Here is a 24368-nt window from a genome sequence, read left to right on the forward strand (position 1 = left end):
GCCCAGCAGGGAGAGGGAGGCGACTGTCCCCTTCTACTCAGCTCTTGTGAGGCCCCATCTGGAGTATTGCGTTCAGGCCTGGAGATGCCAGCATGAGAAAGACACAGAGCTCTTGAAGAAGGTTTGGAGGAGGGCTACTAAATAATCAGAGGGCTGGGGCAACTCTCCTGTGAAGAATGCTTAAGGGAACTGGGCTTGTTTAGCTTGGAGAAGAGAAGGCTCCATGGAGACCTCATCGCAGCCTTCCACTATTTGAAAGGAGCATATAAGCAGGAGGGGGAATGACTGTTCACGTGGGTTGATAGTGTTAAAAAAAAACTGAGTAATACACGTCCCCTGTGAGTAATTTCCTCTGTAGAATGGCTTGAAAAGAACCTTAAAGATTTTGTTGTACTACGGGACATGGTTTAGTGGGACAGGTGAATGGTTGGACTGGGTCATCTTGGAGGTCTTTTCCAATCTTGGTGATTCTGTGATCATCTAGTTTTTATCCCCCTGCTGTGGCGTCAGGTTTTCCACTCTCTATGTCAGGCTAACCAAGGCCCCATCCAACCATGCCTTGAATGCCTCCAGGGACAGTGCAGCCATAACTTATCTTGGCAACACCTTTTGATGCTGTTGCTCCATCACAGAAGGCCACCAGATTGATCAGGCGTTTTCCACGTTTTGGAACCTGTGCGTTTAGTTTGAAAGGAAAAACAAACAAGCAGAAAAGCAGGCAGTAGTTGTGTGCTCTTCATGTATTTCTATGGAATTCCTCTGACATTGTATTATGGAAAGAAATCATTGAGCACCACCAGATGTCAGCATTGCAGAATGGTTATTCCTACCCAGTACTGAAGGGGTCTGTGCACCCCGTCAATATTATATATTAGATCTTTATTATTCTTTTCATTGCGATAGCATAATCTGTCCTATATTTTCCAGTCACTGACATTAGGATAGAGTGTAAGACCGAAACTGTCTGCAAAGGGGAATTTCTTAATGGTTATTTTTTGTCTTATATCTTCAAAATGTTTAAGACTGCTTTCATGAGGGCAGCATCAGCAACTGCACTAATGGTGTACAACGCCTCAGAGCAGTCACAGCGTTGTTTCAGGATGCAGCCAGCCCGGCTAGAGAGCACTTGCTTAAATCCAGCCTCTACATTGGAAGGTCAGGAGCTGTTCAGAGTTCTCTGTTGCTGTATGCCTGTCTGCTAGGCTTTATTTAAACCCTCATGCTGGCTGGGAAAGGGTCTGCTGGCTTCAGTTCTGTGGAGGAAATGCAGAGAATAAAGTGTGAAATTATTTTACGCTTCCATTTGAGGGGGAGGTGGGGGGGAAGGACAGTTGGTAAAGCAACTGCTTTTGAAGGTGTCCAGCAACATAAGCCAAATCACCATTGAAAGGGTGAAATTGTTCCCCCCGTTTCCTGTTGCAAGAATAAAAGACCCGAACAGATTTTTTGTTTCTTTCAAACCAACTAACCAGCCTCATTTATATTGGACATTAGATAGGAATTGTGTAGTTTATACAGTTTTCACTGGTGCCAGTCGGTCCCGAGAAACATTTCCTGCTGCAAACAACAGCTTTCTCACTCTCCTGCTGGCAGAGCTGTCACCAGCCCCTTGGCAAAGCACCAGCAGCCAGGGACAGGCTCCACAAACAGCAAGTTACTGGATCCTGCTTAGTGGAGGACAGTCAGTTCACTCAGTCAGCTGGAAGGGACTGGGTCCATCAGAAGTAGCCACAAAGCCATTTGGCTGCATTTCTACACCTGTTTCTGTGAGCTGCTGCCCATGAAGCTCTTTTAGAAGGCAACAGGAAGGCACCCACTTTAAGCACTGGAGATTTTGACTGTGAGATTAGTTTGGCCACTGTTTAGAGGTGACCTGTTTTATTGTCAGTTTTATCTCTATTGCTTTTGTGGACCAGAATGAAAAGTGTTCAGTAGCGGATCTCTTAGTCCCATGAAAGGAAACTGGGGAGTGCCATGCTGAGAGCTGCAGAAATGTGGCAGACAGACATACATGTTCAGTGTAACTCGGTATTGCCTGTGCCAAAACTCAGATCATGGTGTCAGCGTGTTGATGTGCACATGTGAGACGTGACACTGTTCACCCTTCTGTAGTGAATATCCTCTGGCAATAGGGCTCACTTCTCTTGCTGTAAAAGCTTTCTTGTCTCCGCCATGACTTTGCTTTAAAGTAGCTGTAACTTTCTTAACATCTTCCCATGAAAACCTTGTGATTGTTCGATGATTTTCCCATCACCTTAAGAAAAATGGTAGAAATGGTAGGCTAGGATCTTTGTGGTTATCTGACCAATCATCTAGTGACATCTGTGACTATGACTGGGAAGGCAGCTTGCGTGAAGATGCACAAAGTGGTTCTAACTTAAACATGTAGATTAGATGATGGCCGCAGAATTTTGCTTCTTTTACAGTAACGGTAAATGAAGATATAGGGATAGATGATGTTTCTTGCGTGCCTCAAAATTCTTTTTCCATAGTAGTTTATTATGAACCATCTGGCCTCATTAAGGTTTTATCAGAGACCATCTGGCTGTTGTATTGTTCAGACTACTCGGCAGCAGAACTTGATCATAAGCTAACCGAATGGAATGGCTATCAAATTCTGCGCAAGAGCCCCAAACATTTACGCAGGTCCTACATACACACAGTACTTTTAAAAGCACATTATTCTACATTAGTCTACATGAACAGGTACATTGCTTTAAAATATAACTGTGCACCACAGAGCACTATTGAAAGGACAGTTGTACAGTACCTAGTACTAATTGCAGCTAAGTAGAATTGCTTCTAAATGATTACACGATATGCATTGATGTAATCGATTATACTCCAGTTAACAACTGTTTCACTGTTACATTTTCAGATCAGTGAAAACATGATCTTAAAAGTAGTGCTGCTCACGTTGTTACGGGGGGGTGGAAGAATCATCAGTCATCATCGAAGGTTGGAGAAGACCTCTAAGCTCATCAGGTCCAACCGTCAGTCCATCAGCACCATTCCCATTGAGCCATGGCCCTCGGTGCCACATACACAGAAAGTGCAGGACAGAACTGGGAAACCAAGAGGAGTTAAAGGATCCCTGGGAAAGAGCCTGTGATGAAGCTGCCTGGAGAGAGCGAGGCTGACTGTAAGGAGGAAATTCCTTGGATCAACTCCTAACTTTTCTCCTGGCTCACACAATTGCTCTTAACATCCTCTGAAAGGACGTGTGTGCACAAGCACTCTGAGATCCAGCTCTGAGAGCAGATCATTTGGGTGGAATTTTCCAAAGGAGCTGCAGAAGTTGGCAATTTCTCACCAGGCAACAGGCCGGATGGTGTTTGTGTTACAGTGGAACACAACTGGAGCACAGCCGCAGTCAAACCTTGCAAAATGTCCAGAAGCTAACATTAATATTTCATTGAACGACGCCAGACGGATGTTTTCATCTCTCGCAATGTTTGTAGCTATAGCTTTATTAGGATTTAAAACAAATTCTGTCCATCTTGGTTTTCGTGGCTCCTTTGTTATATTTCTCAATTATTATGCAATTCCTTAACCTTCATTCTCATTATGTGTTAACCGTCAGCTCGGTCTCTCTTTCTGAACTGAATTATGACTAGCGTTCCTTTTGCAGGGCAAAAATACAAAGGCGTCTCTCTAGGAGAATCAAGTAAATGCATTTTTTAGTACCTACAGAGCTGGAAATGGAGAAATTGGTTTTGAGAGCTTTGAAGCAGGCCACGGCTCATATATAAAGTGGATGTGCTGAGATGACTGCAAATGGCAAAAGAAAAACAAAGGGTTTTGAGGAGCTGTGAGGCTGCCACAATGGGGCGAGATGGGGCTCCTGGGGCTTCTCAGGGTCGCTGCAACAGGAACTGTCAGCAACCATCTTCATCATCTGCTGCAGGAAGGCACACGGCAAGTGGGGACTGAAGGTAAAAACAGACCCCACTTTGCACAGGGCTGATCATTGAGACACTGTGGTAGGAACATGCTTAGTTGTTCCACTCTAACACAAAGCAGGGTGAGAAAAGCACAGTTCTTGTCAAAACAAGGAGTAAGGGCTGGCAAGCAGCTCAAAAATGCGTGGGCTGCTAAGTGTGGATATTTATGCTATTTGTTATATAACAATTACATTGTAGACCAGGTATTAATTGTGCTGCAAATGAAGTCAGATATGAAATAGTGTTGCTCTGTTCTCTCACTGTTAAAAATACATTTTTCTGCACTCTGTCACAGGAAAAACTGGTGTCCTTGCTCCTTGCACTGCCCTTGTTTGTCTGAATGGCACACTGATTTGGATGAGCAGCTTCTGAAAGGGACAATGCAAGTGACCTGGGGTGGATGACTTTCTTATTCCCAGATCCATCTTCCTGGCAATTGGGAGACAAGGACATGTTTCCCTTCTACAGAATTGCTCAGTCAGCTTGAGCTGGGTTTTACTTGGCTTTTATGTGTCTGCGGTCCAGCTTCACCAGTACAAATATACTACAGTGTGAGCAATGCAAGTTGAAAGAGAGAAGTAAGGCCAGCTGTGTCCTGAGAGGAAATGGCAGCGCAAAGGGAAGCCAGTACCATAAACACATGAACTGCAGTCATTCTTTCAGCTAGGACCTCATGACGGCACACTAAAGTATTGCGGATCTTATTTCAACAATATATACTCCTCCCCCTCGTCCCTTCTCCCATTGCTTCAAACAAAGTCATTCCTATTGGCATCTATATTGGAGCCAGTGTCAAAGAACAAAGCATGCATACGAGCATCAGTTTTTTGAAGCTTTGTGGCTAGATAAAATACAATGGAGCTCCTACCATTGCCTTTCATGCAATGTGGCACATCTTCCCCAATTTCTGATATCCACAGAAGGTAAAAATACAACATCCCTGAGTTAAGGATGAGCTATGCTTGCAACTTCTTGTTACCTACAGAACTCAGACAGAAAAAGTCAGGTTTGCCCTCACTGACCCATTGCAGTGCTCTCTTTCAGGCAAAGTGCAAGCAGCAAACAATTAATACAAGTAGGATGATCTCTTGATTTCACTCCACCTCCCGTTTGACAACAGCTGAGATGATAACAAACAGTAAACAAAACAGTACATCTTTCTCTCAGTTATTGGACAGGTTCTCATCCATTGATCAACCTACATCGTCTGCCTTGCTCTAGGCAGCAATCAGTGCATTTCAGACATACCCTCATAACATCTCAAAAGGAAAAGATTGTTCAAGGCTTGTGCCGCAATAATTGAGTGTGGTTTCACTGCAGCCTTTATCATGGAGCTTTTTTTCCATATGAATTAAAAAAAAAAAAGCGAGTTTGTAATTTAGGAAATACAGTTTATTAAATAAATTCTTCATAAAGAAAAGCAATGTTAACTATGCAAAACAAAACAAAACAACCCCACATGTTTTCCAGTTCTGACAGCTGATCCTGTTAAAACAGAAACTGAACTATTGGTTCAAACAAAATCCGTGAAGAGGGACAGTACCTAATAGAGAAAGCCAAGTAATTCCCTGAGTCAATGATGTTACAAACAGGAACTGCAGCTGATGCATTTCTATGTGATGTCCTAGCTTACAGGAATTTATCATTGTTCCAAGAGCCACCAAAGATACACATCAGTGAATCCGAAGACTCAACTCGCAGTTAAATCAAGACACTGCTATACCCCACTCAGCAGAGGAACCTTGATTTATCTCAGAGGAAGGTTTACACACAGCAATTTCAATTATTTCCCTTGGAGCAGAGTAAGCAAATACAGAAATTCATAACTACACAGCAGAACTTGGTACCTGCGTAGCATTTAACATCCTTAAAAACCTGGACTGACCCTATGAGTTTCTACGTATCCTGCACTAGAAGTGGGGGAAAAGGGCCTAAGTTAAATATCAACAAATTGAGCATGGAAGGCAATGTATGCAAGAAATGTAATGGAGGCATTATAAAAAAAGGAAGAAGCAGCCAATATGTGACAGTTACTGTGCAGAGCAAACTTTGCCCAGCTGTCATTGTTTTTCCTCACGCTGCGGTGCTTTGAACCGTTTCGCGGTAAGCACTGACTTTTAAGTAGAGATTACTGTAAATGAACAGACAGCTGAGGTGAAGCATCAGTTGGATGCAGGTCTCCATAAGCCACGTTCACCTTACACTTCTGTGAAGCACAACAACACCCTCAGCCTGGGAAGCACTGACCACAAAGAGGGAAGCTGGCAACCACGAGGAGTTCACCTGTATCCAGAGATGTTCCTATTGCCTGAGGTCTTTTATGTTCAAGAGCATAAGAAACAAGGATCCCTTGCCATCTTCCTCTCCCTTTTATCATAATGGGAAAAAACCCATCACTAACTCTGTAAAATGATGGGCTTTTTTCTCTCTTTTATTTCCCCCAATGACCTGCTCTAGATGCCAGCTGTTTCAGGTACAATTAAAGCAGATTAGATCTCATTGAAATTAATTGGTAATGAAGTGATTCCACTGACAACACGAGTAAGTTCTAAATTAGAAACTCGATACACAATCAAAATGGATGGATTTCACAGAACAGGAGGCAATTCCTGCGCTCCATAAAGGCTGCATTTCTTGTGGCCTCTCTCCTTTTTCTGCTTCATAACGCAGCTGGGGATGTTTTGTGAGGTAACAGATTCCTTGATCCAATTTTCCCATCTCTTCCTGGAACATCCATGTTTCCACCTACCAAACCTTTTTTACACGTTGAAACTGGGAAGCACTACAGAACTGCAGTCTGCAATTACAGCTTCGTCAGGGACTATTCTTCGTGTATTTCCACCTTCCTCAAGACCCTAATCCATCCGTATTGCATCTTATATACACATGGTGGGACGTAGCTGACTAGCAGAGTTGTACCAAACCACCATTCTCTGAGGGAGAAAACATCACATCGATAGTTTCCTTCCAGCTATTTCTTTTAAATAGCAAACAGTCTGTTTCCTTGTTTTAGAAGTTGTTTTCTGGAGAGTGTGCAGTTTGTGGTCTGCACTTTCATGCTGATACACAACATTTGCGTTGCACATCTGTCTACTAAAAACTGCTTACAACTTAGTGCTGTAATTGAATTTTTCCTGCTCCGCTGTCTGGCGTAACAGCCATGCAAGTGTACCGTGCATGCAGGTAACCTGCAAACAACTGGAAAACTGCTGGAGTTGACTACTAGACAGATTGTAAGAGTAATAAATAAGACTTTTAGCAGATGGAATCTCTTTTGTACTCGCCATTTTAGAAGGCGTAAAAACCACAGCTAAGAAACAGTAAAAAAGCTACAGCAGCTCGCCTGGTTTCAGCTGTCACTACCAGCCACTGCAGAAAGATGCTTACAACTCCTGGGAAAAAGTGAGGGTGCTCTGTGGCCTTTTGCAAGTACGATTTATTCACATCCAACTAAATCGGTTACAGAGACAAAAATGTGAATGGAACTGTGCATCAAGGCGCTCTAAGGTTGTTACAGATTCCTGCAGTAACTGAAGCTGAAAACAGGAACGGTGCTGACCACAGAAAATATTCTCAAAAACCTGCAAGCTGGTGGTGACTCTAACACAGAGGATAACTGTCTGCACCCACAAAGCATTAATGCCTATCAAAACATACAACAAAGTCAGTACTTAGCAGCATTGCATATGTAATACCTTATACACGTGGCATGTTTTTCCAGTACTGGAACAATTTAAACACTCAATATAAACACAGTTCTCTGGAATACCACGTATTCTCACCATCACCCCAGAGATGTGGAGGTGAAAGAGCTCAGCATTCCTAGTGGATCAGCCTCCAAAACTTTCCCATAAGTTGTAATACAGTTTTGTTTTATACAGCAGTAACACCAACTTGTATCTGTAAGGAAAAGGGTTACTTAAATTATGTTTTTAACATACAGCAGCTACTTATGTGGGAAATTTCTCTTATTGCTTTCAAAAACCACAGCAAGAACAGCATCAAGAACTGAGCAGCACAGTAATGTGTTTGGTGATGAGTTACAGCACTTAATTAGTTTCGATAGGTAAGACAGATTTGAAAGTCCTCAGCGACTCCAGCTGCTGGACTAAGCTGCACCCACCAGTAGCTAGAAGATAGAAAGGATGAGGCAAAATCCTTGGATGAAAACATACCTAATCTAAAGAGCCTTGCAGTTTAGCATTTGAATAGCACCATCCAACTCCAGCTCGTGCAAGGTGAACTCAGTTGTGTGGAGAAGATGGATTTCACCCTTCACTGTTACATAGGTGTGGTAGTCTGGGTTTTGGATTCCTCTTCAGCACGCCCCCACTTCCTATAAGTTACATACAAAATCTGAACAAAATAAGATACGCTGAACATTTTCTGCTCTGAACTGCTGATCATCCGGAGACATTACTGAACAGATTCACACAAAAGCAGATGCAAAAACATGAACTAGGAGTATGTGGAGCAGATGTAGCTGCACGTTTACCAGGCTGTGGTCTGACACCAGAGCTGGCGCTATGAAGAAAAGCCCCATCCGCAGTCAATGGAAAAGTACAGAAATAGGCCACAATGCTTATGGAAAAAAAAGTAACTACATTTTGTCATTTAAAAGCTTGTCAGAATGGGATGGTCTACTACTTTCCAGGCTTTTCTTATTAATAGAGAAAATGGGACATTGAATAAGGACCTTTAGATGGCAGGGGGCCTAAAAGCAGTGTAAAAACAGCTGAGGGAAATTAAAGGGCAGAGACTTTATTGTTTTATTTAAGAACAGCACAGAACCTTTCCCCAACCCCAAGGCTGCCCCCAGTTGTATGTTTATTGTGTTCCTTTCCGTCCAGTGGCCTCACCTCAACAGCCTGAAACTCTTGCAGGGAAACTAAACAGTTAACTGCCAAATAATAAGGTGACTGTGTCTGCAACCACCACCTCCTCCAGGGGCTGGGTCTGAAAGGAAACCAGAAACCTGCTTCAAATTCTTCAGAGGACTCTAAGTTATGCATAAATGTAGGTTATCCAAGCTCTGCATGAAGAAACTAAGTACTTGACTGGATCTGTATTTCAAAAGCACTCCAAAAAAATAGATTATTGCAGGCAAATTAACACAAAACATATATCAGAGATTAAGAACGGGATGCAATGATGAATGGTACACACTACTTCCACTCAGTCTATACAGCACTTTGTACTACCAAGAGCAGCGTCCTGGACAAGTTACACTGTTTCGTAGCACCAAACTTTGCACCAAAATCTGATTCTAAATGTCAAACCTGTAAATCTGGAAGTACAGCTGTGGGTTTCTGTCCCTATGAAGGCTATTTCCCTCGTTTTTTTTCTCTCTTTGCTGTGCAATCTGAAAATTGAGTCAGCATTGCAACACTCAAATGCATGAGCTGCTCCATTACCTTGATGTGAATTTGTAGTTAACCTTTTTGCTCTGTGAAGGGGTGCACGGAGAAGGGGAGAGCTGGATGAGTGGCGCTCAAACTGTCCCGTTAACTGTTTGTTGTCTTAATCAATACTCACAAAGTCATCAAGTAAGAGTGCTAAAACAGGAGGCAGTGGTGTACTGAGTGGAACAGTGTGGGAATCACTGCTGTGCAGGAAAGAAAACAGTCAGTCACCTAATACTTTATTTCTGCTACAGCAGATCTCCCCTGGTGCATTGCTGGAAGAGAATGGAAGTTATGCACTGTAAAACATCCAGAGTTTTTTTGGGGAAACCCAAATTTCACATTTCACCAAGAATAACTATAGAGTATATCAAAGTTTGTGAACGATTAATATATTTTTATACAGAAATACAGAAATAACATCGAGACAATTTCTTTCCACTTCTTAATATACAGCTGACAGAAGCTTAGCGATTAAACCCAATTCTTTCATACAAACATAGGCTGGGACAACCGTACTGCAGCTGGAAACACTGGTCAGAGGATCATTCACCACTGGTTACACCAGATTGTCAAAAGGAGCTCCTACTCGTGCAACTATTTTTCTTTATCTAAGGAAAAAAAAAATAATGCCTAGTATAATCTTGGGCATTATTTAACTTATAAAAGTAGTGAAATTCTGATGTTCGCTTCTTGATATGGGAATTTTACTAAAGGAAACGATGTTTTCTATAAGGCACTTCCCAGCTTACTGCTCCTTGTCTTTAACTAAGTGTCTTTTAGACATTTCACATTGTAAGATACAGGAAAACAATGCCAGTTGGATTTCTCAAAACTCATGACTCAAACATCAAAATGAGATTAGTTTTTATCACCCACAGACTTTAATGCATTACAGCTCTTTATCTTTGCTTTTTTTTTTTCCCTCTAATCCCTTTATTTTGAATGCTATTAACTACTAGTTCATACAACAAAGTACGGGGAATCCCACTCCATACATAGAAAAACCAGCAGTCAGATCAGACAATAATCACAACAGCTGCCAAATACAACAATGTGCAAGTTCAATGCATCCACTACCAATGCTACTCCTTTACTTAAAAGCATGTTTCCTCTCCTTTCTCCTACCCTTCTTTGTTGCTAAATGCACGTAATTATTAGTTATAGATGGTAACTGCAAACAACAAGGATAATTACAAACATCCACTCATTTCTGTGTCAAGTTTTGGTAATACGAGAATAAAACAAGAAGGATTCGAGTCATGAAGAGATCTTCATTTTCCTTGAAAAGCCGAACAGTTCCCAAAGGTTAAGATTCCCTTCTGAAAATAAAAGCCCAGATTTTGTTTTCATGCTGACTTGAACCGCGCCTTGTTGCAAGCTGTTGGAGTGCTAGCTGAGTTTTTAAAAGACACGGTAAGTATAAGAAAATATACTAACATTTTTGGTGATAAATTACAGAAATGATAGTAAGCCCAGAGTTCATGGGCAAAGCGAGTAATAGTGAGAAAACATGTATCTGTGTGTGACACAATGAAGCTTCATGGTAGCAGAAAGCAAAACTTAAACGTACATCTAAACTGATACCACAGATTTGGTTTAAAATGGAAGTTTTCATAGTATTTACTTCATGTTACAAGTATTACATTGATCAATTTGAATGGGTTTTCTTTAGAACAAAGCAGCACACAGTAAGCTGTAAGCTTTTCTAAGAGTCACTCTTATCCACGCATCGTCCAACTGTTCCAGTCATAAGTCACATAAACAATGTTTATCGTAGACAGGGTTTACTTTTTGAAATGGTATGTAAGGAAAGAGAGTGATGGTGGACACAGATCTAAACCTGAAATCCGTGTTGATGCCAGACAGTCACAGACACACACAACAGATGTGAAGAATCACGAGGCAGGCTTAAACTGCGGATGGGTAGGAATGCAAATTATTCTGTTAATGAACACAGCATTGTGATTTCATGGGAAAATAAGATACTGCCCACCACTCTAATCCTGACTCAAAGCGAGACTTCTGCTATGCTTTTTTTCCTGTTATATTTTAATCAGCGACTTAGTGCTTTCACACATCTATCCAAATGTATAACACTACAGGAAAGAGATGCAACTGATTTAGTGCAAGACACTTGAATCTTTATCTGAATATAACAAACAAACAGAGGAAGATCAACGATTCCATACATTTCTCCATAAGGCAGATGGTCGTTTTTTAAATATAAGATCTTAAATATGTCGTTTATTTCTTAAGAGGTAGAAAATATCAAAATACTAAGAAAAAATTTCCAGCTTAAAACAATCAGTTAATTTGCTTACTTTTTAAAAAGTCTTACTGTTGCAGTTTTTAGGTTAATAAAAACAAATGAAGCTATGGAAGCACAGGATTTCGTGCTCTGTATACGTATTTCTTCCTGCAAAAAGAGAGAGCTGCTTCATCTAGACAGTGCTCAAACATTATATACAAAAGACCTCCTCGTGCCCTGCTGGCGACTATAAATTGGAAGATTCTCAGTGGAAAGTTTTGGCGATTCCTGAATTTCTAGCACTACTTTTAGCCAGGTGCAGCTTATGTTTATGACTTGATCCACTGATGTAACTGCAGAACTCCCTCGTCCAATAATGCTAGTAAGAAAGCTAATAGAAAGATAAACTTATTTAAATCTTTTCCGCAAGCAGCAAAAGATTATACTCAGATTTCAGCACTGGCTGATAATCTGTTTTAGCAATTTAGACCAGTCCATTGACAGCTGAATTACTCACTGAACTGTGGAAGCCTACTTACAGTTTGAGTCACTAAGGCTTGACGCTCATTTCTCAGCACAGCTAGGAGATGCTGATGCTACTGTCTTCAATGCAACTCGATAAGGCATAAGTTAACTCTTAACTGACATTATTACACATTGGAAAAGTAGTGTAAAGGCTCCTCTTTTCCCTCTACTTGTTAACATTCAGTGCTATTTATTAAATGTTTTATAAAAAGACGTTAGGGTATTTGTACATTCAAGCAATCATTGAAACAGAGTAGAGAAAACGAATTATCAGGTTCTAAATTAAGCACAACTCTGGAGATATGCACACTTGCACACATACACACTCCCCACACATATATTATATGTGTGTATAAATATATATATATATATATACACTTCTTTTAAATCAGATCCAGGAATACAGCATGGGATATCTTCACTTGGCTCCTCTTTCACCAAAGGACAGGATTGTCCAATTTGGAAAAACCCGGTTCTTTCCTAAGGTCCATGTAGGTTCCATTGCTCACCCAGGAGTCATCTTTGGATTTCCTATCAAAGATTAAACAGTTCTCTTTCAAATGTAAAGCTTATATTATCTATGTATTTGCTGTGTGATACAGAATATACTACTACGTGCAGGTACCTAATCCAGCCCATAAACCAGATGCAATGAAGTTCAGTAATACATTCAAACAAGGAGACATAGCTTGGTGAACTTAACTGGTATGTTTGGGCCTTGGGGAAATACAAAATACCCTTGTTTCACTGTCCTTAGCACTGAATACTACACTGCAGGTTTACTTCATGGTCTCAGATGCCATCAGGCAGATTTGCATAAGTTTCTACAAGAATGTGCCTTTTTTAAAACCTGAACAGTCATTGTCTCTGTCCTGACTGAGATGGGATTTGAAAGTTTCCTTTTTCCTCTCCAAAAGTAGCTCACCACAGTTATTGCAGCTCTCAGCCAAGAAGCGAGGCTCACCATTCTATGCACTGTAACCCTGAATGTATCAGTCTGTTGAACGCAGTGTGCAACATTTTTGACAAAACAACAACAAATTAATCTATTAACTAAACCAGAACCTGTGATTTATTGAAGGAAGAGATCACTATTGGAAAGCAAAATGCGTAATTCACATCTACTCTAATACTTGTTCACATTTTTACTACATAGTATTTTTTATTCTGTTATTTAAACATACAGCACTAATCTCAGCTTTCAAATCCTCATTGTAAGAATTCAAATCCTCGTCCTTATTTACAGTCCTCGTTGTGAATATACAATAACATAGTATTAGACCTTGCTTCTCTTCTGTCTGTGTAGCCTCCTGGTTTAGCCTCCTGGAAGAAAAGTGTGTCTCCATTTCCTTAGCTCATCAGCTCTTCTGACAGGCAGAGGTCTAAGCCCTTTTCTTTTTGCATCTATTGTCAACATTTCTGTGTTTCTCAAAGTCTCGCTCCTCATTACTACTGTGTCTATCTAGAAAAACAATTAGTAACCCAGATCTGTTAATTATGACACCTCTGCCCATACAGCACTCATCTTGGATCTAACTCTTTCACTGCATCCTGAACAGAGAAGCTGAAGGGCACAAGGCCATGTTGTCACTAGCATTCATTCTTGTCTTTCAACAGCTGAAGTCCCCTGTTATTTGATTTACAAAAGGAAGAAATAAAGTGACCTCTAAATCACCAATCTCTTGCCTTTAGATAGGGGAAATGTTCAAAACCAGCCCTCAAAATGAAAGATTCTAGCTCCAAACACTGCTGCGCAAGGCAGTCCCACTGAATTCAGCAGTTCAGCAGAGCTGACTAAGCTAAAACCACCTACACTTCACCTTGCTTGAAAGAATCAGCGATGCTACATTCTCTTCTCAGGCAAATCCAGACTGAGACCAAGTACCATTTACCTTTGGAGCGAAAATTTAGAAAATCAAAAGATCCAAAAATCAGGGATGTGGTAATAAAAAAGTGCATCCTGTATTCCTTAACTAAGTCTGGAGGGCTCCACATTGCTTAAGCGTAAAAATCAAGAATATGGAAGAAACCTGCGAGAAACTGGAGCCTTCTTTATGGCAGATCAGAACCAGATCTGTAGTAAACATTTCAATAACTGATGGCATATACTAATTATTACATATACCTGAAGAATCTAGGCTGATGCTCTAGATTGTTTTCTTCCAGCACTTTCCGCCGTTCCCTCTGTAGCTGCTCAATTCTCTGTTTTTGCATTTCAGCTGCTTCAATATTCCCTTCTTCTAGAAACCTGTAGCACCAGCAATGATAAAAGACACAGTTGGTGCTTCAGTCCATTATTTTTATTAGGTTCTCTAGAACTCCAGAATCTAATCTTTGCAGAAGACAGCTTGGTGTTTGAAAGATAAACAACTGTATCTATAGACAATAACTGCATTACCAAAAAGCACTTATGGAAAGGTAACTTACAACAAGCTCAAAGTAATGTCTGTATTAGATTTTTTTTCCCCTGAAAATTAGCAATGGTAGAAGTTCCCATCTAGAAAATAGAACATCCAAAACGAGTTCCAGGAAACACTGGTCTATAATGTCTAGACCATCTCTTGATAAGTGATTAAAACTCTGTTTCAGATGCAGAATTAATGTAGAAAGGGGAACATTCTGCAGGCACCTAAACAAATTAGCCTGAGCGTAGGGATAAAGTGAATGTAGAGATGCTGAGGATGATACTTAAGAGGGAACAGTTCTTACCTTTGGTCTGGTCTAAAGCGTGTGTCAGTGGATGGGAGTAACGACCGTGTTTGCAAGTCCAGTTCATTTAACTCCAATGCAAACTGAGTAAATCCATACCACTGTTCATAACCTTTAGGCATTGGGTCTACAGCAGAAAGAAGAACATTTAGAATTCCAGTAAAATGTTACTATCTTTAGAAGGACAATACCAAACTCCCCTCAATCTTGTTAAAAATCTCTGAATCATGACCTCAATTTAAGGGAATAAGTTGAATCAAAGCATAACAGTGATGAAACGCATTCTACAGTCATAGTGGTTTTTCAGACTGCAGTAGAAAAATCCCCACAAGGTTTGGGAGAACTTCAGATATGGTCCTCATTATAGAACTGAGCTATGTGTACAATTCTCCAATGCTTAATATACATGAAAACCACCACAGTTCTCTGCACACACAATAAAGTGTTTTTTTGTTTGTTGTTTTTTCTTTGCTTTTAGAGTCCTCGATACTTTCTTCATAGCCAGATATGAAAAGGAGGGAGAATGAGGAAAATACGGGAAGCCATGGGATTAAGTTCCCAACATGATTTGAATGGTTGATTTTTCTGGTCTACATTTTAAATCCTTGAAAAATTATATTATTCTTTGCAGGTGGCGCACAGTGTTAGAACCGCCGCTTGCAACACTGGAGGCCCGGGTTCGAATCCCCCCTGTGGCACAAGTGGTACAAGTGCTGCTCTGCTACACTAGAGGGCTCGAATCCCGGGAGTTGGACTCGATGATCTCTAAGGTCCCTTCCAACTCGCACAATACTATGATACTATGATGATATTAAAATAGAAAAGACATTCTCAAGCATATTCTAAGTTCTGTACATTAGCCATTCTGGTCACTAACTTGCTCTCCATATGCAATTTGAAGATGAAGTTGTCCCACAGTACAAACTTTCGTGCCACTTCCCAAAGAGTCGATGCACAACATTCCCGGTTTTATCCATGACACTGCCTTCTATCTCATGTGCATTTGGATTCCAATACTTTGCCTAGAATCAAAAGGTGCATAAGAGATCAAGTGAGAGTGATATCGCCATGCTGTAGGGTATTTTTTCTGAATTGAAAGCTATTAATTTAGGTGCATATTACAACATCATACACAAAGAACTGCTGTTAATACTATAAATCAGCCTACTAAAATGGGCTGTTGAGAATTATATCTGTTCTCCCTTTCTTTGAGGCAGCACTAGGTGAAGCACAGCTGACTTTCAACTTTGTCCAATGACAGATAACACTGATTCCTGACTTGGTTACCTAAATGCTCCCCGGATTTGCAGAACAGGAAGAGAAGGAACTGTTACTGCAGTGACCTCAATTTTAGCCAATTTATATTATCAAATATAAACTTGCAGTCTCTCCACCTCCAAACATCTACTACAACTCTGCGAATACATTACAGAACTTTGAATGAAATACCTAAAAAGATTACTCTAACGCTTCTTAGAAAGCATACAGTATTCAGAAAGACAAGCAAGAAAAGGAAAATGATGATACTCACTTTCCTTCTGCTGCTGAGTGCACCATGGTGCACAGGCATTCTGAAGTACTTACAGATAGACCATGCAGCCATGCAGATACAAGTTATGAAAAGCAGAGCCTTGCTTCAGCAGTCAAATACAGAAAACTCGGGTTAAGGTAAGTTTCTTACAATGCTGAGCAAAACTGTTTCTCGGGTTTTCAATTTTGGCATTTTGGCTTTCAATTAAATTTTCTTTTCTAGAAGAAGTCATCTACTGCCAAAAGTAAATTTTAATTTCAGTTATGAGGGCATTTCTTGAGGTAGTTATATATCAATGCCTTATACTGAAGCAAAAGCTCTGAACAATACAATCCCTCACTTAGCCTCCTCAAAGCACCTGAAGAGGGCTAGAAAGGTGCCCTGCTTGAAACACTCCGTGTAAGCACTGTTTCCATAGCTGCTGGATGAATGCAACCATAGCACATGCCAATGGATTAGTAGACACCTTGTGCCTAGTTCTCTTGTCAAACACAGACCAGGGTTTTGATGATATTTCTTCCTTTCCCTCCTTCTTATTTTTTTTCCCCTGCATCTCAGTTAGAATCACCTGAGAAGGCTGTTACTTTTCTTTTCTGTCTGGCTCTACCTAGTGAGCTGCAGTCCCTTTATAGTTCATGTTTCTCAAAGAATCACAGGTAATTACAGAACTACATGAAAACACAGCTTGTAAGCAGTTGTGCTGAGTTTCAGCAGAGAGCATCCATCCCCTGCTGTGTTTGCTGGATAGGACACTGCCAAAGTTGCTGTTACTGAAAGTCACCTTTATGAAGGTCAATTTGCAGTAACAAGTGTTGTCATTAAGATTTTTGATGATGATCTCTCCATAGTGTTCAATCCATCTTTGCCCACTTAAGATGTTATGGATGCAAGATGTCACCTTGTTCCATGCAAAATGGTCTCTAAAACTGTAACAAAATAAATACAGGAGAAGTCTTACGCCATATTTAAGGTAGCTTATCAAATCCTGAAAGAAACTGAAAGAAAACTCAAAAAAAAAGAACCCCAAAAAACAATTATCATTTTTTTAAAATAAAGTGTTAATATTCTTTAATACCTGTTTATTGTTATTAAAGCCTATGACAACAATTCAGATATTTTTTTCCACAGGGATACAAATAGACACATGAAAACCACGCGTGAATCAGAAAATTTTCCAGTTCATCAGCCTTAATGGGGACAATGGACACTAATCCATAGGTTACTTTACCTCTGAACCTTCACTCATATTCTAAAGACCCTGGAATGCACAGCTCAGTCTAGCCACTATGAACAAGAGAACACAATATCTTTTATACACGCTGCCTTTTGGATACTTTATTGCGTTGTTTCTCTAATTTTTTAAATTTGGCAGAATAATTAAATTCGTGGACTCTCTTTGGAAAACCAATTTAATTAGAACACTGCTTCACCTTTAGACCTGTGTTTCTGTTACCATGCTGGATACAGGGTAGTTTTTGAGAGATTCTATTTGTTGATCTATAGTGGACAATTTGACCAGCCAGCATAGGAAACATTGCAGATTTTTAGTTTTAAAAATCAGCTTAAACTGTAGTGGTTGTGAGCGCTTACTTCCTTGGATAATAAATACCAGATATGCTGCTGGTGCTATTTGTCACTTACAATTATTTTAGCAGTGAGGACAGCTATCAGCCTCAGCTACAGACCTACACCCCCACAGGGTTAGGGTCTGTACAAGTGTAGACACAAAAGAGCAACAACATCCCAACCTCAAATTCATATTCAAGCAAAAAAAAACATTGCAGCTTCCTTTACAATGCAGCTTTTCCATGTAACTAAAAAATGCGCTAAGCTTGAAATTCAACCCAAGTATGAAAATACAAACTGTGCTTTTTCACTAAAGCATATGAAAGTGATGGCTTTTATCTCATCATTGGTTTTACAGCATTTGAAAGATTTAGAGCTTGACCTCTGAAAGATTTAGAGATTCTGCTTTGTTTTTTTCCCCCTTTTTATTTCTAATCTTAATTGCTAATTCTTCTAAAGGTCTCATCTGCACAGTACGGGTTGTTCTCATCTGCAAAAATGAAGCTTTGGTACAGGTGAGCAAACATATGTGTCTGTGTGTGAACAGCAATGCGTGATCGCAGCACTTACGCTGGAAGAGTTACATGTGTTGTTCCAACTGGAACAATTTCCATGGACTTCCCCCAGAATTTATTTTTCCATCTTACATCTGAAAAAGGATGAGGGAAAGAAAAAACAAGAGGCAGGTTTAGTCATCAGCTTGGGTGAATCAGTCTACACCTGGGTTCTACTTTAAGAAACACAAAATAATGAAGCGTAACACAATAAGGAGTGTCCAAAATAATGCTGCCCTTCAAACAGTTAAATGTCTATTCACAATATTACTGGTTATTTAAATAGAGAAGCACCAGAGTTGTCTCTTAAAAACTTTTTCAAAAGAGAGGAATTTAAATAAGCTGTAGGCAGTGTACATTTATATCTGTAATTCAATTGCTTGTGAATGAATGCAGACATTTCAAAAGCCATAAATAAAATTCCAAATACAAACAGATAACAACTAACAACATCCACAGGGCAGGAAATCGGACAGGAATTTAGTCTGACTTCCACTAGAAGTTTAATTGGCCTTTTAAAATCTGGTCTGAATCAGAAGAACTGTCCAAGTCTCACATTATTTCCTCCAAAAATAGATGATGATAAATCTCAATGAAAGTTTATATAAATATCCCAAGGAAGCAGTTAAATTAGCGATTTATTTCACTTCAGAGTGAAATAAACATGGACAGAGAAGCACAGCATAAGGGGTATGGAGTTTAATTAGGCTAGACAATCAGACAGTAACTTTCACAGTGACTTCAGTGCTTGCAAGGTAGTATCCTTGCTGTGCTAGACACCAGGACCTCCAATTCCATTCATGGATTCATTTGAAAATAAAGGAAAAGATCATCTCTAGTCTCAAAAAGATGATAAGGCGGAAAGAAAACCAAACTACAGCTTCCAATGCAACTGCCCTTTGCAAACATGTCCTACAAAAGTAGTGTTAGTTTCTTAAGTAAGGGAAAAGAGTTTCTGAAATAACTTCCCCTGTCAGAACCCACTCTCCTGGCTTTCTATAAATGATCCAGAGATTACTTGATGTTGAAACAGGAACTAAGGTCACTCAGTATCTGGTGGGATGACATCAGTATTCTAGCAGAGTAGCTGAGGGCTGACTCCTTTCAGCAGAGGAGACAATATGATAGGTGGACGACAGATGTTTGCACAGAAAGAACTTATCTCATTGACAGATATCTTTATGATTAGCATAATGCTAATCTTTCCACATAAGTTAATACAGCCCTCTAGCAAGAGGCCATTTACAGACTGCATTTATATTAGAAAGAATCATTGTTTCTCCAACAAGCTCAGACAGACACATTTAAAAACACAACAAAAACCAAACCAAAACAAACCCTGCTGCAACCTGACTGAGTTTTCTGGGGCCACTGGGACCAGACCTCAGACTTTCTCTAGTTGACCAGATTCTGTCCTTGTCCTTACAGAACAACTTTGCTCTCTAAGTGCATGTTACAATAGCTAAGTGACATTAGCTTTCCAAGATCTGTTAAAGAAACGTATCTTCAGTTTTTAAGATAGGCTGTTAACTAGTCTTGTATACAAAGTACTCAGCAAATGGATACATTTTTGGTCATCTTTGCTTTTCAGCTAAGAACAGAAGGGTTCTTGCCCTGTATGTGTTTACAAAGCAAAGGATTAGACTAATAACGAAGTTGCAACTTCTGTTCAATGCAATTCCACCTGTAATAGCTCTAATCAAGTCAGCAAAGTCGATCCTAACAGAATTCAAGGCTATAATATGCTACATAGTAAATTGATGAAAGTCTGGGCAAAGGATTTTAACTGAGTTAGAAGGCTTAGTTATGTTCTGTGTACACTCCAAAAATACTGGATTGTTCAGGTATTGTAACTGGCCGACATCTTCACTAGACTTGCACAGCAAACAAAGCTCCAACACACCATATTTTGAAAGACAATGTTAGTAGTGGAACAGCAGGAAATCTTATGCACTGCAATAACACTAAAAGAGAGTGACACGGTGAATGTGCTGTCCCTGCTGTTACACTTATTTCTGGAAATTATTTTCAGAACAGAACTGCAAGATCAGTCACGTCTCAGGATTCAATACATAGTTTTCCAAGTTCTATTCTAGGTCGTCTTTATAAATATCTTCCCTTGTAAACAAACCTCTCACCAAAAACAAACATAAAAACCCAAGATAGTTATTTGATAGATTTTCAATACATGCAGATAATTGTACATGTAAGGGATCCTAAATAATATTAGAAAACACTTGTAGATTTTTGTAATGGCAGAAGATCCAGGTAAAAAACATACCAGTAAGCAAAGGATTTCTTAAAGCCATTCTGTTATGATTTAAGCACAGAAATTCACCTTTTCCATATTTCTGGATGTTTCATGTTAAACATACAGTGAATTATTATCAAGGCTGTGAAAGTAAATGATAGACTGAATATTTACCTTGCCAAAAAGCAAAATTCACAGATTCAGCATGGCATGCAGAAATGGGTGGATGGTGACTGACCTAAGAGCAAGACATGAAAGAAGGGGAAAAAAAAAAAAAGATAAGAATGTTAACCCTTGAAGAACCATTTTGTTTTGTTCTCTCCTTTTTCTTCCCTTTCATTTTTCATTCATTTCTTCATTTATCTCATTCATTTACAATTTGAACATTTACTTTCCTTTCGCAGTTGTTACCTTAAGGGGGAGCCAGTGAGATTTGTAATGTACTGAGACCTAAGAAGCCTTGAAAGAAAAGGTAAGAGCTGTTTAAAAGGCCTGAACATTAGTTTGTTGAAAGAAATTAACTATAGATTTTGTACACTGTATCTAATGTAATAATTACACTTCACCCAAAGGCCTCATTCATATAATAACAGAAGACGCACTTTAAGCAGAAAGATAAAAATTACCCACCAACCAAACAAAAACCAAAGGCCAAAAAGTTCTGTACAGCAGATCCTTACTACACCCTGACTATGGGGAAGGGACAACAATCAGCATCACTGAAGAGGACAAATGGTGGAGAAATAAAACCATGAAATTCTGTCTGCCAACTTCTAAGACTGCACGAGAGACACATCCCATTTTTCTTGTGTGTAGCTCTAACCACACACACTGCATTTTATCAGATTTGGGTAATAATAGCACATACATGGTAAGGCAAGGACTGAAACAACAAAGTGAGTGTTGTTAAGTAAATAAATAAATACACTATGCATACTGTTCAAAGAAAATAGTAAATAAAGTGACTGCACAAAGCAAAAGCTCTACATTCACCCTTCTGGGTGAGTAAAATCTGACCAGGACCAACGCCTTGATGTGTAACGTTCTTCAGACAAAGACAACTTTATTTTCAAGTCAAGTTGCTAATTCCAGCTACGGATTTCATTCTATAATCACCCACAGGTCTCAAATGCAGTTTTACAGTCTTCTTTGTTTCTCATTTTGCAATTTGGTTATTTTCTGCAGTTCCCCTGAGCAACCTCTACATAGTTAAAAAAGAAATAAAGTAGTCCTAATTACTCTCAGCTATGTCCTAATCCACTGAGAGCAACACTCTCTCACATACTGCACTCAGATTAACCCCAGATGTCACTATAATTCCTAGGTTAAACTTGGCTCTCACTTAAACTGTGATAATTCCAGAGTAAGGTCATGGAGCTAAGTAGTGTTATTCTGAATATATCCTAATAATAGAACAGATCTCTATAACTTTATACATTCTGCGTACCTATTCCACACATTACGTGGTATCTGCACTAACAAGTTATCTAGGGCAAGCATCAAAATGCTTGCACAAACAAGCAATAAAAAAGAGCTCCCGAAATATTTAATACTTGCAAGCTGCATGAAATTTCTTTCCTTCTATGCCACCCTCCTTCCCAAATATTCCTCCACCCCATAGTAATATAGTAAAACTTTACCACTCATGTCACTTACTGCATATATTTGAACAACAGTTATTAACAAAACAAGAACACTCATATTTTAAAAATCTCCTTTAGGAAAAGTGGCCTTTGTAGCGATTTGCCTAATATTTAGGGGAAAATCTTCTCCTTTAATTCAAACTTATATTAAACTAAGTACCAAACTTTATTAGCTGCTTTGCTACTCCAAGTTGATGTTACACTGGTAACTCCGCTGCTCTAAGAACTAACTCATAACTAAACACTGCAAAGATTCAGACACACTGCTTGAACTTTAGACTTGATTCCTACTTTGACTGTTCTGCTTTTTTCCCCTCATTTTTACTTTTGTCTGTGATACTTCCTAGGCTAAGGAAAGATCACATAGTGCAGCTTCTTGTCCTTTGTAGAACATGATGTACAAAGTGCATCAAAAACACTTTTCATTTACTAATAGAAGTCTCTTACAAAGCTTTTACTGATCAAATTTCTAGGTTGCACAGCCTTGCCTACTTTGCTTTTCTAATGTTTGTTGTTGCAATGTCTAGACTGAATAAGACAGCTTTCAATCCTTCTTACATTCTGATAGGAACCAGACTCTTTAAATTTTACCTCACTTTATCTAATATCATAAGATTAGCAATTCTGGTGTCTGGACTGGTTCAAATATTATACTTATTTTACCCACATTTAATAATCATAGTACAGGGAGACTATTCTCAGCAACACTCAGATCTTGATGTGTTGTATGCATCCTTCAGCTACTAAGCTGTGGTACCAGATTTGACAGGCTTAGCCCACAAAGTATTTGAACAGGGAGAATAAATACTCATAGAATCATAGAATTACTCAGTTTGGAAAAGACCTTAAAGATCATCAAGTCTAACCACAGCCTAACCATAGTACCCTAACTCTAACAACCCTCTGCTAAATCATATCTCTGAGCACCGCATCCAAACGGCTCTTAAGCAGATCCAGTAATGGTGACTCAACCACCTCCCTGGGGAGCCTATTCCAGTGTTTAACTACCCTTTCTGTAAAGAAGTGCTTCCTAATGTCCAACCTAAACTTACCTTGGCACAACTTGAGGTCCTCCTGTCACTTGTCACCAGTGAGAAGAGACCAACCCCGCTCTCACTGTAAGCACCTTTCAGATGCTGGAAGAGAGCGATAAGGTCTCCCCTCAGACTCCTTTTCCCCAGACTAAACAGCCCCAGCTCCCTCAGCCTCTCCTCATAGGGCTGATTTTCCCTTCTCTGGACCTGCTCCAGTACCTCCATGTCTTTTTTGTACTGAGGTGCCCAAAACTGAACACAGTACTCGAGGTGATGCCTCACCAATGCTGAGTACAGGGGCAGGATGACTTCCCTAGTCCTGCTCACCACACCATTCCTGATTCAAGCCAAGATGCCAGTGACCTGGGCCACCTGGCCACACTGCTGGCTCATATTCAGCTGACTATCCATCAGCACACCAAGGTCCCTTTCCATCAGGCAGCTTTCCAGCCACAACTCCCCAAGCCTGTAGGGTTACCTGGGGTTGATCAGAAACTGTGCTCTGGTTAAACAAGTTACCTAGTTACTGGAGTAACAGCCTGCCAGCCTTTGCTTCTGACTGTCAGTGACTGGTTTTCACATTCTATCCCAGCATTAGCTGCCTTTCCTCAAAAAACAAAGCCATTTCCTTCGTTTATAATTCTGTAACATCCCTCGAGTTTTGCTGGGCTAAGGTTACACAAAGTAATTTTGTATTTTGCTATTAGCTCTGGGGGATACCAGCCATGCATTCAGAATTAAGTAGTCCATCAAATAGCAAAATAAGTGTTGTAGCATACAGTACCTGCTCTGCAAAGAACTGGAAACCCTTATCTTCACGAATACATTCATAGGTTTCTCCAAGAACAGGATTAAACGGTTTACTTCCAGCTCGGTAGTAACTGGATGCATATGCAGATACTGCAAATGCAGCTATATATACCTGGGAATAACACAGAGAGAATTCTGATTACTTTAT

The 24368-nt window shown here is 39.8% G+C and overlaps 1 protein-coding gene across 8 annotated transcripts in view; it reads right to left on the reverse strand.

Moving 5' to 3' along the window:
• Positions 1-6973: 6973 nt before the first annotated feature.
• The window catches only part of OSBPL3 (oxysterol binding protein like 3), an 88211-nt gene continuing 70816 nt past the window's right edge, over positions 6974-24368 (reverse strand). For all 8 annotated transcript variants that reach the window (XM_072329310.1, XM_072329311.1, XM_072329315.1 and 5 more), the window contains 8 exons: positions 24195-24332; positions 20908-20971; positions 18499-18577; positions 17144-17288; positions 15709-15853; positions 14832-14958; positions 14248-14370; positions 6974-12653 (listed from right to left, as the gene is read on the reverse strand). In XM_072329310.1, the coding sequence (XP_072185411.1) occupies positions 12557-12653; positions 14248-14370; positions 14832-14958; positions 15709-15853; positions 17144-17288; positions 18499-18577; positions 20908-20971; positions 24195-24332 (918 nt within the window). In that variant the 3' untranslated portion in view covers positions 6974-12556. The remainder of the gene's footprint in view (positions 12654-14247; positions 14371-14831; positions 14959-15708; positions 15854-17143; positions 17289-18498; positions 18578-20907; positions 20972-24194; positions 24333-24368) is intronic.

This window comes from Excalfactoria chinensis, chromosome 2, assembly GCF_039878825.1.
Source record: "Excalfactoria chinensis isolate bCotChi1 chromosome 2, bCotChi1.hap2, whole genome shotgun sequence".
Lineage (NCBI taxonomy): Eukaryota > Metazoa > Chordata > Aves > Galliformes > Phasianidae > Excalfactoria > Excalfactoria chinensis.